At 41.0% G+C, this 14,709-nt stretch overlaps 1 protein-coding gene across 2 annotated transcripts in view; it reads right to left on the minus strand.

Moving 5' to 3' along the window:
• Window positions 1-5,677: 5,677 nt before the first annotated feature.
• The window catches only part of LOC124045127 (filamin A-interacting protein 1-like), an 82,427-nt gene continuing 73,395 nt past the window's right edge, over window positions 5,678-14,709 (minus strand). For both annotated transcript variants that reach the window (XM_046364378.1, XM_046364373.1), the window contains one exon: window positions 5,678-5,989. In XM_046364378.1, the coding sequence (XP_046220334.1) occupies window positions 5,783-5,989 (207 nt within the window). In that variant the 3' untranslated portion in view covers window positions 5,678-5,782. The remainder of the gene's footprint in view (window positions 5,990-14,709) is intronic.

Here is a 14,709-nt window from a genome sequence, read left to right on the forward strand (position 1 = left end):
CGTCATCATGAAGTGCTTTGAGAGACTAGTCAAGGACCATATCACCTCCACCCTACCTGACACCCTAGACCCACTCCAATTTGCTTACCGCCCAAATAGGTCCACAGACGATGCAATCTCAACCACACTGCACACTGCCCTAACCCATCTGGACAAGAGGAATACCTATGTGAGAATGCTGTTCATCGACTACAGCTCAGCATTCAACACCATTGTACCCTCCAAGCTCGTCATCAAGCTCGAGACCCTGGGTCTCGACCCCGCCCTGTGCAACTGGGTACTGGACTTCCTGACGGGCCAGGTGGTGAGGGTAGGCAACAACATCTCTACCCCGCTGATCCTCAACACTGGGGCCCCACAAGGGTGCGTTCTGAGCCCTCTCCTGTACTCCCTGTTCACCCACGAATGCGTGGCCACGCACGCCTCCAACTCAATCATCAAGTTTGCGGACGACACAACAGTGGTAGGCTTGATTACCAACAACGACGAGACAGACTACAGGGAGGAGGTGAGGGCCCTCGGAGTGTGGTGTCAGGAAAATAACCTCACACTCCACGTCAACAAAACTAAGGAGATGATTGTGGACTTCAGGAAACAGCAGATGGAACACCCCTCTATCCACATCGATGGAACAGTAGTGGAGAGGGTAGTAAGTTTTAAGTTCCTCGGCATACACATCACAGACAAACTGAATTGGTCCACTCACACAGTCAGCATCGTGAAGAAGGCGCAGCAGCGCCTCTTCAACCTCAGGAGGCTGAAGAAATTTGGCTTGTCACCAAAAGCACTCACAAACTTCTACAGATGCACAATCGAGAGCATCCTGGCGGGCGGTATCACCGCCTGGTACGGCAACTGCTCCGCCCACAACCGTAAGGCTCTCCAGAGGGTAGTGAGGTCTGCACAAAGCATCACCGGGGGCAAACTACCTGCCCTCCAGGACACCTACACCACCCGATGTTACAGGAAGGCCATAAAGATCATCAAGGACAACAACCACTCGAGCCACTGCCTGTTCACCCCGCTATCATCCAGAAGGCGAGGTCAGTACAGGTGCATCAAAGACTAAAAAACAAATTCCATCTCAAGGCCATCAGACTGTTAAACAGCCACCACTAACATTGAGTGGCTGCTGCCAACACACTGACACTGACACTGACTCAACTCCAGCCACTTTAATAATGGGAATTGATGGGAAATGATGTAAAATATATCACTAGCCACTTTAAACAATGCTACCTAATATAATGTTACATACCCTACATTATTCATCTCATATGCATACGTATATACTGTACTCTATATCATCTACTGCATCCTTACGTAATACATGTATCACTAGCCACTTTAACTATGCCACTTTGTTTACATACTCATCTCATGTGTATATACTGTACTCGATACCATCTACTGTATCTTGCCTATGCTGCTCTGTACCATCACTCATTCATATATCTTTATGTACATATTCTTTATCCCCTTACACTGTGTATAAGACAGTAGTTTTGGAATTGTTAGTTAGATTACTTGTTGGTTATTACTGCATTGTCGGAACTAGAAGCACAAGCATTTCGCTACACTCGCATTAACATCTGCTAACCATGTGTATGTGATAAATAAAATTTGATTTGATTTGATTCGATTCGATTTGATTTGTGTATTCAGACTTTTCTAAATGGTGCCATGCTAGCTAACCGACTATCCTTGCATGGTGCTGGCCTAATGTTAGCTAGTAAGTCTGACTACACAAATAGTGAGTTAATGTTAACTAGCTAGCTAAATATCCCTACCCTGGTGGGCTAAAGCTAGCATGTCACCATGTGAAAATTTATGACTACACAAACCGTGAGCTAATGTTAACTAACTGATTAGCTCACAAAAGACACAGATCTCGTATCCTTCCCCAGATCTGTGCCTCTACACAATCCTGTCTCGGAGCTCTATGGACAATTCCTTCGACCTCATGGCTTGGTTTTTGCTCTGACGTGCACTGTCAACTGTGAGACCTTATATAGACAGGTGTGTGCCTTTTGAAATCATGTCCAATCAATTGAATTTGAATTTTAAATACAATCAATTGAATTTACCACAGGTGGACTACAATCAAGTTGTAGAAACATCTAAAGGATAGTCAATGGAAACAGAATGCACCTGAGTTCAATTTTGAGTATCATAACAAATGGTCTGAATGCTTCTGTAAATAAGGTTTTTCTTTTGAGAACTAGTTTTCTCTTTGTCATTATGGGATATTGTGTGTAGATTGATGAGGAAACTGTCTTATTTAATCTATTTTAGAATAAGGCAACATAACAAAATGTGGAAAAAGGGAAGGGGTCTGAATACTTTCACATACAAAAGTATTACTGGATTCTGCTATTTCAGCCACACCCGTTTCTGACAGGTGTAAAAAAAAAATGAGCACAGAGCCATGCAATCTACATTGACAAATATGAACAGTTGAATGGTCTTACTGAAGAGCACAGTGACTTTCAACATTGCACCGTCATAGGAAGCCACCTTTCCAACAAGTCAGTTAGTCAAATCTATGTCCTGCTAGAGTTACCCCGGTCAACTGTAAGTGCTGTTATTGTGTAGTGGCAACATCTAGGAGCAACAACAGCTCAGCCACGAAGCGGTAGGCCACACTAGCTCACAGAACGGGTTCTGAAGCGCTTAGCTCGTAAAAATACTCTGTACTCAGTTTCAACACTCACTACCGAGTTCCAAACTGCCTCTGCAATCAACTTCCGCATAAGAACTGTTCATCGGGAGCTTCATGAAATGGGTTTCTATGGCAGAGCAGGCACACACCTGCCCCAGGTCACCATGAGCAATGCCAAACATCGTCTGGAGTGGTGTAAAGCCATTGGACTCTGGTGCAGTGGAAACGCATCCAAGGGAGTGACGAATCACGCTTACCATCTGGCAGTCCAACAGACGAATCTGGGTTTGGTGGATGCCACGAGAATGCTACTTGCCATTTTCATGGTTCAGCCTATGTCCCTTAGTTCCTGTGAAGGGAAATCTTAACGCTACACCATACAATGACATTCTAGACGATTCTGTGCTTCCAACATTGTGGCAACAGTTTGGGGAAGGCATTAATTGGGATGAAATGGAACGTCGACTGTAAGTCAGACCTAATGATTTTAGAATGAGATGTTCGACGAGCCAGTGTCCACATACATTTGGTCATGTAATGTAGTTAACATTAGCTCACCTTTTCAAAGTTGTGACATGTTAGCTAACCAACTATTCATGTTGCCAGATTAATGTTAGCTAGCAAGTCTGACTACACAAACTTTATTATTTATGTAACGTTAGTTAAATATTCTTTCCCTGGTGGGCTAACGCTAGCTAGCATGTCACAACGTGAAAAAGTATAACTACACAAACTGTGAGCTAACATTAACTAGCTGGCTAGCTCACTGAAGACTTGCCAATGAAAGGTCACAACAGTCATTATGCTATTCCATGCTGGTTTTCTTTTTACTTGTAAGGATGGTAACATGCATTGTATACATAACTACAGTCAGTGGTTACCAAGCTAATTAAGGTTAGCTAGTTTGCTACAAAGGCCAGGGTAATTTTAAAAAATTATAGTCATTTAAAATGTTATGGTAGCTAGCTGGGTATTTTGAAAAATGCTAAATAAGAATTCACGAGAGAAATATACAATATAAATTATTTACACCATAAACTAAAAAGGCTATAATATCTACTTGCTAGGTTACATGCTACTTGTCGATGAGTTTGCATGGAGAAACGTGCCTTGAGAGATAACATCAAAGCTTGCGACAAGTGTGTATAATAGCCACATTAGCGGCTAATTGACTTTTTTTGTGTGTGATGGTGGTAATTACAGGCAAATATAATGATAAAATTACCTTGTCTGAGAGATATTTGTGCGGTTATCAAAACGTCACCACAGGGTAAGCCTACACGAAACACAAAGTATGAAGTAGTTCTAAATTCCCAGACGGAAAAATTAATGGAGATTAAACGATTGGAACACTTTCTGGGTTTTACGGCTAGGTTTTATGGGCATTGTGACTCATACTGTGGTACTCTGTGTTAGCTTTGTTAGTGTATGGGTTAGTTGTACATAGTTCTACTTCTATCTATTTGCCAGTGTCCCAGTAACACTTTGCTTACAAACTGTTCACAAATGTCATGTTAATTGGTTATTTCCATTGTTTCATTCATAATCTTGGTTGTTTTTCCATGTTAGTTTGAATCTGCTGCTACAACTGATAGTGAAAAGATGCTATAGACGCTGTCTACTACTAGTCACATCCCAAATCTCACACACATACAGCCACACTTGACATGACTCAAGTGACCCCTTTACCATGGTAACCTCCTGCCATTAAAGGGGCAGCTAAACATTTTGTCTCATCTGATACTTTAGTTTAAAGACAAAAACGTGTTTTAGAAACATTACAAAGCATGGTCATTGTTTAAATGTTTTATTTTTTTATTTTGCATCTACCTGCCATAGGGGCTGGTGGACCAGTTTAGTTTTTGTATCTTTTACTTTGAGTTTTTTTTAAACAGCTTCAAACAGCTGAGCATACTATATAATACTAATGCTAATATATTTCACATCAGTTTAGATGATACAATGATTCTCTACATTCTCTATTCTTGTTTTGCCACATAATCTGAAGTTAGGTGAACTCAAATTTTCAGAACCAGGAAAAGGTGGAACGATTTCTGCATAGTGGAAATTTAATTTTTGCCCTGACTACAGGACTGTACCAACATCTGTGACTGTACTATTACATCCTATGTCATTTGGAAGTTGACCACTAGAGGGTAATGCAGTAAATGGGATGGAACATACTATACTTGTCGAGAATGTCTGCAGGTTTTTGCTCCTCCCTTATACTTGATTGATGAACTAAGGTCACTAATTAGTAAGGAATTTCCCACACCTGGTTGTCTAGGGCATACTTAAAAGAGGGAAAAAAAACCTTCAGACATTAGGCCTTCCATGGAATGAGTTTGACACTCTAGAGTATGATGAACATCTGGATAGTTTTCGCATGCATCTACCTAGACCAGGTGTATGCACCCACTGATCGGAGCAAATGTATCTCAAAGTCTGTTCAAGAACGTACAAGAACATTTTGGGAAAACGTTTTGTTCAGTACAAACCCTTCAGCAACGTAGCAAATGTTCAAGCGAACTGAACTCACCCCTGGTGTGGTGCCGAGTTGGAACAAAACACTGCAGTACCTAAGGCACTCCAAGAACAGTGTTGCCTACCTCTGACATCTGAATAGTGATGTGGGAAAACAACGATACAGTTACATTGGGATATCATTTTTAAAGATATATAGTATTGTATCATATCGTTTTAACAATATCACAATAATTTCACGGAGGGCCGAATTCTCTTGGCTCTTTCTTTTCCCTCTGTGGAAGACATATGGTGAGCAATATGTTTGGAACATTGAATCACAATAAAATCCCAGTATCGAATCGCAATATAGAATCGCAATGCATATTGTATCGTCACCTAAGTATCATGATAATATCACATTGTAAGGTCCCTGGCAATTCCCAGTCCTAGTAGACAACTTTTAAGGAGGATAGGAACATTTCAATAGACCAAAAAATTGAGAGATAGACAAACAATTGCACAAAATGGCAGACAAATCAATTCTTTATTGATTTACACAGCACTAGTACAAGCAGTTGGCCTCAATATTATAGCACCTGCCATTTGTTATTTACTCAGTCAGTAAAATAAGGAATTGTGTCACAGCTCTAGTTATTACATTTCTGCAATGTTCTGAACAAATGTGGTTGGACCATCTCTCCTGTTGGACGCAGTCTGACCATTCACAGTGTTTCTCCCAGAGTGCACGGTGGCCGGCAGCTGTCCTTTGCTCTGTCCAGTGTTAATAGTGCTGTTTGTCCCTCTGGGCATGCCGTAGCCTTTGGGTTTAGGGATCCTGGTGGGGCCGGGCTTTCGAAACGCCTCCAGAGGAACCCAAATGGAGAAAGTAGAAACATGTCACAGAGGTGGTCACCGAAAGTTATTATTAGGGCCAGCGACCTGTCATTCAGGGCAGGTGCACCTGTTTTAGCCCCACATTTTTAGCAACAAAAAATGTCTTGCCTGTTTTGCATGTTATTTTGGCATTAATACGTGTCACATATCAGTTTGCAAACAATGTTAAAATATTTATATCACTGAGTTAATAAAGCCATATACAAACATGGCCTCTTTTTTGTTTTCTTGAGTATGACAGCTCAAAAATGCAGGTGTTTCAGCCTAGCTCAGCTCTTTCTGTGGTGGTGGGGCACGCCAGCAGAAAATACGGAGCGTTGTGCCGTGATTGGCTCAGTGTTCTGTCACTATGGGGATGCTACGTCACTGCCAAGTCTTAGGGTATAGCTAAAAAATTCAAGCCCCTTGGGTGCTGCCACATTGTTACATTAGAAGTGCCCATCCAAGGAGGCTCAAGATCATTGGCCACAGATAAAATTACATCAAAACACGTTATATCTACAGTAGCTTTGATTGACATGTTTTATGCTGCTGCATAAATGATATAATATGACAGGGAGATATGTATACTGTAGCTAAGAAAGTAATACTAAGTGTATGTTGTGTAGTAAGCTGTTAGTAGCCCATGTGCCTCACCCTAATAATTTAGTCTATTTTCACCTCTAAATTTCACCTACTGTTCTGACTTGGTTGTGCACATGTACCCTATAACCTGTTTTAGAGAATATTGAAGGAGTTTCATTGTCTGCTCATATGCCCCCTTTATTTTGTCCTACGGTTCTGACTTGGTGTACAGGGAGAACACTGTCAGAACAGCCCATGTTCTGAATTCTGTCGCTGTACATTTCAAAAGTGCTGAAGAAATAAATAGTTATATTGACTACGTCCGTCCTAGCTCGCCCACTAATGTCTTAATCGAAAGTACGGATTGCCTCTCTTTTACTTGTCGTACCCTTATGACATAGTTTGTACATCTCAATTGTCAGTAGATACCACAATTGTAAACTGTTTGGGATAGGGGGCAGCATTTTTATGTTTGGATGAAAAGCGGGTGTCTGTATAGCTTGTTTTTGTGTCTGAGCGCTGTACTCAGATTACTGCATGGTGTGCTTTTTTCATAAAGCTTTTTTGAAATCTGACACAGCGGTTGCATTAAGGAGAAGTATATCATTAATTCTGTGCATAACACTTATATCTTTTATCAAAGTTTATGATGAGTATTTCTGTAAATTGATGTGGCTCTCTGCAAATTCCCCGGATGTTTCGAGGCACAACATTACTGAACATTACGAGCCAATGTAAACTGAGATTTTTGAATATAAATATGAACTTTATCAAACAAACATACATGTATTGTGTAACATGAAGTCCTATGAGTGCCATTTGATGAAGATCATCAAAGGTTAGTGATTAATTTTATCTCTATTTCTGCTTTTTGTGACTCCTCTCTTTGGCTGGAAAATGGCTGTATGTTTTTTTGTGACTGACCTAACATATGGTGTGCTTTTGCTGTAAAGCATTTTTGAAATTGGACACTATGGGTAGATTAACAAGACGTAAAGTTTTAATTTGGTGTATTGCACTTGTGATTGTATGAAAGTTAAATATTTCAAAAAAATTTTTTGAATTTCGCGCTCTGCCTTTTCAACGGATGTTGTCGAGGGGTTCCGCTTTAAGCAAGTCAGCATATCATCTATGTTTTTTTAAAGGCTGTAAATGAGATTGAATGAACTGTTTCACTGCCAGATAAGAATCAGCTGATAGCCAGGTGTAGCAGTGGTATAGTGCAATCAATGTATTGTTTAGTGTTGTGTCGTGGCTTTGCTGGCATGCATCTCACTTTTTCGGGGGGCTAACCAAGATTTACAAGCTAAAATTAAAACGGATTAGGGTCATTAATTTTTCCTGACCAGGTACCAGGGTTGGGGATAATTCTGAAATGAGTTGCAAATTACTCTTTAATGCCAATTCATTCTTTTTACTTTAATTGGTTACACCCCAGAGGAAGCAGAATTTGAATTTAATTTGAATTAAAGGAAGTACAATTTAATTCAAGGAAATTGAAATGTTTTATTTATGACCATAGTCACATTTATTTTGACATAATGTATGGTGGTTACCAAAGCATTTAGGTTGAAGCATTTTTGAACTCATTCTCCAAAAAAAAAATTTTTTATAATTACAATGGTCTGGGAATATTCTAAGATCATGTTGTTGGTTGTCTATAATAATTTATTATTCCCTTAATATTTTTAAATATCAGAAAAAATATGTTTCCCAAGATCAAAGACTGCAGTATAGAAGGGAACAATCGAACATCTCATGACAAAGAAATTACTGTTTGACATCTGAGTTATAATACAAATTAATATTTGAAATGGTATGTGTATTCTTTGCATTAATAAGTGACATATCATTCAAGATTTGTAAAATTAATGAGACTTTCATGTTTCACCTCTCAGTTGAATTGGTTTGAATAAACATGTCTGCTTTCGGTGGGATGTGGCCAATTCAAATTCAAATAAAATGAATTGTTTGAATTGAATTAAATTCAGAAATTCCGATTTTACCTCAACCCTGCCACACACACCACACACACACACACACACACACACACACACACACACACACACACACACACACACACACACACACACACACACACACAGCATACGTTTTACTATCCCTGTGGGGACCTAAAGTTGATTTGCATTGAAAATCCTATTTTCCCTAAACCTAAACCTAACCCCCTAACCCTAATTGTAACGCTAACCCCTACATTTAAAATAGCCTTTGTCCTCGTGGGTACGTTGAAAAATGCTTGGGGGTTTCCGGTACCCACGAGGATAGTAACACAAGCACACACCCACAGTCATGGTCATGTTGTTTTAGGGGGAACTTGCTTTCTGCACTCAATGAAAATACAGAAAAACAAATGTATCATCATTCCAGTGTTTCCCACTAGCGCCGGCTGTCGGCTATAAAGCAGATTATAAACACATTTTCATCCGGCTACTTTTTCCACTTAAATTAATGAGGCTACTTTTCAATTCCAGTCAGAAAAAGTATTGAACGATATGCATGTTCTATCGAATATATTGATAGGCGGACAGGCTCCTGACAACCTCAAAGTGAGCGATGACAGGGAAACACTACTGGTTTGACAGTCTGTTGTCTGTCCCGGCTCTCGGTACCTGGGTGTGGGTGTCAGGGTTGCCATGTCCGCAGTTTTACCGGGTATTGGGCCACTTTGAACACGATGCTGTGGGTGGGTTGTTGGGCTACTTGCAGCACCGCGGCCGCCATGGCATTTCTCATTTTAAGAAATATATCACTGTGACCTGCTGCTGGTGACTATCGGGCAGTGACCAGGCTGTTTGGTGAGTGAGTGGTGGGGAAGGAAAGTACAAGATGGAGCAGCACGCGCGCACATTATGACAACTTTTTACGATTTTGTCGGTTGGCTATTTAACTTGACGTTATGGTGACACCTGCTGTTTTCCAATCCGTTTCCCAACATGCTAGAACTGATGCGCATCAAGAAATAACGGTGACAACGCACTGGAAATGGACTTTGGGCACACTAGAGCGCATTATATAATTTGCTCAGCGGTAGTTTGAACTCCATTCTAATGTCGACTTTGCTTATGGACGTTATCTAGCGAAGTGTTTTACGCATGCTCAGTTATTGGTTCTCGGGGGCTGCGCGAGTGGAAATTTGAAATGAAAGTTATGGAACACCCTAGCGTGCTTATGTCATGGGGAAATGTCCTCAATGAAACTGACATGTGGAGAATTATACATTTGCATTTGTTGGCCATCAAGTAGCCTATTAATGTATATGCCATTGTAGGCTACCGTAGGCTACCATTTGATACAATGAATATGTTGAAATCACTAGGCCTATATCACTGGAGTCATTGCAAATCAATTTGTGCCACTTGTGTAGCCTACCTGGAGCTGGCAAATATATTTAATATATAGCCTATAGCTTCAATGTATTGTTCTTGTAGCCTGTGTTATTATGAACTTATGAATGGCCATGTTTAGTTAAATATATTGGAAGTTATCAAAGCTCTATCACTATTGCCGATTAGTTGTTGGAACGCATTAGATGGACGGTAACAGTCAATCAGATTAGACTACATGTAAAGATAAAAAGGCTGTTGTTGACAAGCATATTAATATTTACTTATGTAATTGATATAATGACCCCATCCCCAGTAGCCTATTCCAGCAGGCTATTGGGAAACACAAGCACTTCTAACATCGACATCACCAAGCTATTCATGTTGAATAAATTAGTCTGTTAATTTGAACTAAGCAAACTGCTAAATCGTTCAGTTTACATCTTGTCTAGGCTACAGTTGACTATTTGGAATAAGGGACTGCTATAGGCTACCTTCATCTATCTAAGCAAACCATGGCAAGGTTAATTTACCCAGATTCTTGTCCGTAGCCTATGCCTATTGAAATGACAAGTCAGTCTCACAAATGGGCCATTTATACCTGTTTGTAGTCTTAACATCTGGCACATACTAATGACAAAACTGGCAAAAAATACAGCCCTGAATAGTGGGATATTGGCGATATACAACAAACCCCTGAGGTGTCTTATTGCTATTATGAACTGGTTACCAACCTAATTAGAGCAGTAAAAAACAAACATTTTGTCATACCAGTGATATACCACGGCAGTCAGACAATCAGCATTCAGGGCTCGAACCACCCATTTTATAAAACTAAACAATAAGGCACGAGGGGTGGTGGTATACGGCCAAGACACCGTGGCTAAGGGCTGTTCTTAGGCAATGACGCATCGCCTGGACACAGCCCTTAGCCGTGGTATATTATCCATGTACCATAAACCCACGAGGTGCTTTATTGTTATTATAAACTGGTTACCAACATAATTAGAGAAGTAAAAATACATGTTTTGTCATACCTGTGGTATATGGTCTGATATACCACTGCTGTCAGCCAATTTACCCTGAATCTTATACCATGGGTATGATCATTTAAAAAATACTGTTCTAATTACGTTGGTAACCTGTTTATAATAGTAAAAAGGAACCCCGGAGGTTTGTAGTATATGGCCAATATACCATGGCTGACGACTGTATCTGTAACGGATGTGAAACGGCTAGCTTAGTTAGCGGTGTGCGCTAAATAGCGTTTCAATCGGTTACGTCACTTGCTCTGAGACCTTGAAGTAGTAGTTCCCCTTGCTCTGCAAGGGCCGCGGCTTTTGTGGAGCGATGGGTAACGATGCTTCGTGGGTGACTGTTGTTGATGTGTGCAGAAGGTCCCGGGTATGGGCGAGGGGACGGTTTAAAATTATACTGTTACATTGATGCTGTTGACCCGGATTACTGGTTGCTGCGGAAAAAGGTGGAAGGTCAAAAGGGGGGTGAGTGTATCGGATGTGAAACGGCTAGCTTAGCCGTTGTGCGCTAAATAGCGTTTCAATCGGTTACGTCACTTTCTCTGAGACCTTGAAGTAGTAGTTCCCCTTGCTCTGCGGCTTTTGTGGAGCGATGCTTCGAGGGTGACTGAACCCGGGTGACTGTAACACCCGGGTTCGCGCCCGGGTGTTACATATCCAGGCACTCCATGTTGTGTCATGCGTAAGAACAGCCCGTAGCTGTGGTATATTGGCCATATACCATACCCCCTAATGCCTTATTGCTTAATCATAGCAGTCAAACGAGTTAAATCGACATCCATTGATTGTAAAATAATCTGGCAGTTTAATAAGGGAGAATTATATTTTCTCTTGCAACATATTCAAATTCGTTTTTTTTACTTCATGTCATAGTTTGCAAGAATTATTCACATTTTGCGTCTAATGTCGTTACAAGTTACATTGATATTCCTTCTTAATTGGCTCGATAAAGTTATGGAAAAATGGTTTACTGTGTAAATGTGGCAACTCCTCTCTTGCTGTGAAAAATACATTGACTCGTTTTCAGGCCTTTGGGTGAGTATTGAATGGACATTGTACAAGACATTGTTGCAACCCTTGTGTGTGTGTTGTGGTTGCAGTCGGATTTCTTTACATGGAGAGAGTATGAATTTGCACGTTCCATATACGTGAGTGAATTTGGGGCGGCAAGGAGCCTAAGGGTTAAGAGCATTGGTCCAATAACAGAATGGTTGCTGGTTCCAAAACCAGAGGCAACTAGGGGTAAAATATGTCATTGTGCCATTGAGCAAGGCACTTAACCCTAATTTCTCCTGTAAATCGCTCTGGGTAAAAGTGTCTGCTAAATTACTTAAATGTAATATAATGTGGAAACAATGAGTCGAAATCCACTTAGCCTACTGTTTTTTGGCACATTAATTGACTTTCTTTCATGTGCAGGGTCCGACATTAACAATGGCCTGCTGGCCCAGGGCCAATAAAAACGTGACATGCCTGTGGATCTCGTCAGTCACTTTTCAGTGTATTTTTTTGCTTTCAAGTTCAACATTTATCTGCTCTGTCGCAGTCTAACATTGAAAACCATTAATGAACACGTGTAAATGTCATGCTATATGTATTTGAGCTATGAGTGGCTGTTCCCTCAAACACCAGCACGATCCCGCGAGTCACAGCTTCTCGACCACTCGAGCAGTACACGAGTTGATGTCTTGATAGCACACGCGACCTGTCCAGAGCAAAAAGAAGCACTCATAAATCTACTCTCTGACCTTATTTGTTTTTGGGAAAGTAATTTACAAAAGTAAACCTTCGATAGTGAAAATACTAGGAATATGCTGGCTACTGTTGATAGTCTACAAAAAGAAAGCTACAAAAGCATTCGTCTTGGCTAGCCTATTGTAGGCTCGTCAATATAAACTCTCTTTTGGAATGTTTGTCTTAAAGGAGCAGCGTCCTATTTTCAAATCTCAAAATGACATACTTTAGAAACAAAAATGTATGCAAATAACAAAATAATTCTAAAGAATAGAGTAATGACTTGCATTGATAAATTATATTACATAGCTTTTTGATACATATAATAAACAAATGTAGTTGAATATAGAGAGAAGGCATGACAACCAATAGGCCCTGCATGACCCCAATGTATGAAAGAACTACACTATGTCCGTACCAGTTGAAATTCTGTTCAGGCCAGTCGAGTTTTGGCCAACCGGCCTGATTGGGCCGGTGATTAAAAAGAGTTAACTTTGGACCCTGGCGTGTTTCATATCCAGCCACGGAGTGGCGGCGCATAGGCTATTTACTGTGCTTTGATTCACGAACAGCAAACTTGACAAGTTTATAAAAGGTGTCGAACTGACTGGATAAAGGCGATCTCAACTCAATATTAGGAAGGTGTTCTCAATGTTTTGTACACTCAGTGTAAATCCTTACCATTCATAAATCCTATAACATGTCCATGGTATCGCATCAGGACAAGTAAACCAAAGACTTTGTTTATATTTTCATTAGGACTTGCCAGACAGTGACATTAAAGTGAGTGAATCATGTTTGGAGCGAGCGGTTGGAGCGAGCGGTCGCATCGGCACTTCGCTCCGCAGGTAGTATAACTTTTTCATTACATTTCATTATAGTACAACGGTTTGATTTGTCTAATCTTAGCAATTTCTTCTTAGCTAGCTACATAGCCGTCTTTGTATCAAAGATAATTGCATAATTCTCGTATTTCGTTGTCCTAACGTAGTCTTCACTGCTATTTGCCCAGCAGCTAGCCAGCTAGCAAACGCCCACCGATTAGCAGCACTGTAGTAACTATTACACTCAACTGAACGACTTGATTAGTGTAGTGTTAGCTAGCTACATAGCTGTCTTTGCTGTCTTCGTATCCAAGATAATTGTGTAGTTTAGAGTGTGTAGTCTTAGAGTGATTATCTTAATTTACCGAGGTTAGCTAGCCAGCTATTTGTCGTCCTTAACGTAGGAGACTCTGCTAGCTAGCCAACAGCTAGCCAACAGCTAGCCGACAGCTAGCCAACAGCTAGCCAACAGCTAGCCAACGTCTACCGAATAGACTCAACAACCCGGTCGCATTCACAGGTAGTATCACATTTTCATTTCATTTCATTACAGTACAACGGTTTGATTTGTTTGATCGTAGCTAGCTACATAGCTACATAGCTACATAGCCGTCTTTGTCAAAGATAATTGTGTAGTCTAGAGCGATTTTCTAGGTTAGCTAGCCAGCTATTGTCGTTCTTTTAACGCAACGTAACGTAAACAACACGGCTAGCTAGCCAGCTAGCCCCGTATAGCCCCGTATAGCCCCGTATAGCAGCACTGCAGAAACTATTACACTCAACGGAACGACTTGATTAGTGTAGTGTCAACAACGCAGCCACTGCCAGCTAGCCTACAAAGTCAACAATGCAGCCACTGCCAGCTAGCCTACTTCAGCAGTACTGTATCATTTTAATCATTTTAGTCAATAAGATTCTTGCTACGTGAGCTTAACTTCCTGAACATTCGAGACGTGTAGTCCACTTGTCATTCCAATCTCCTTTGCATTAGCGTAGCCTCTTCTGTAGCCTGTCAACTATGTGTCTGTCTATCCCTGTTCTCTCCTCTCTGCACAGACCATACAAACGCTCCACACCGCGTGGCCGCGGCCACCCTAATCTGGTGGTCCCAGCGCGCACGACCCACGTGGAGTTCCAGGTCTCCGGTAGCCTCTGGAACTGCCGATCTGCGGCCAACAAGGCAG

This window comes from Oncorhynchus gorbuscha, linkage group LG01, assembly GCF_021184085.1.
Source record: "Oncorhynchus gorbuscha isolate QuinsamMale2020 ecotype Even-year linkage group LG01, OgorEven_v1.0, whole genome shotgun sequence".
Lineage (NCBI taxonomy): Eukaryota > Metazoa > Chordata > Actinopteri > Salmoniformes > Salmonidae > Oncorhynchus > Oncorhynchus gorbuscha.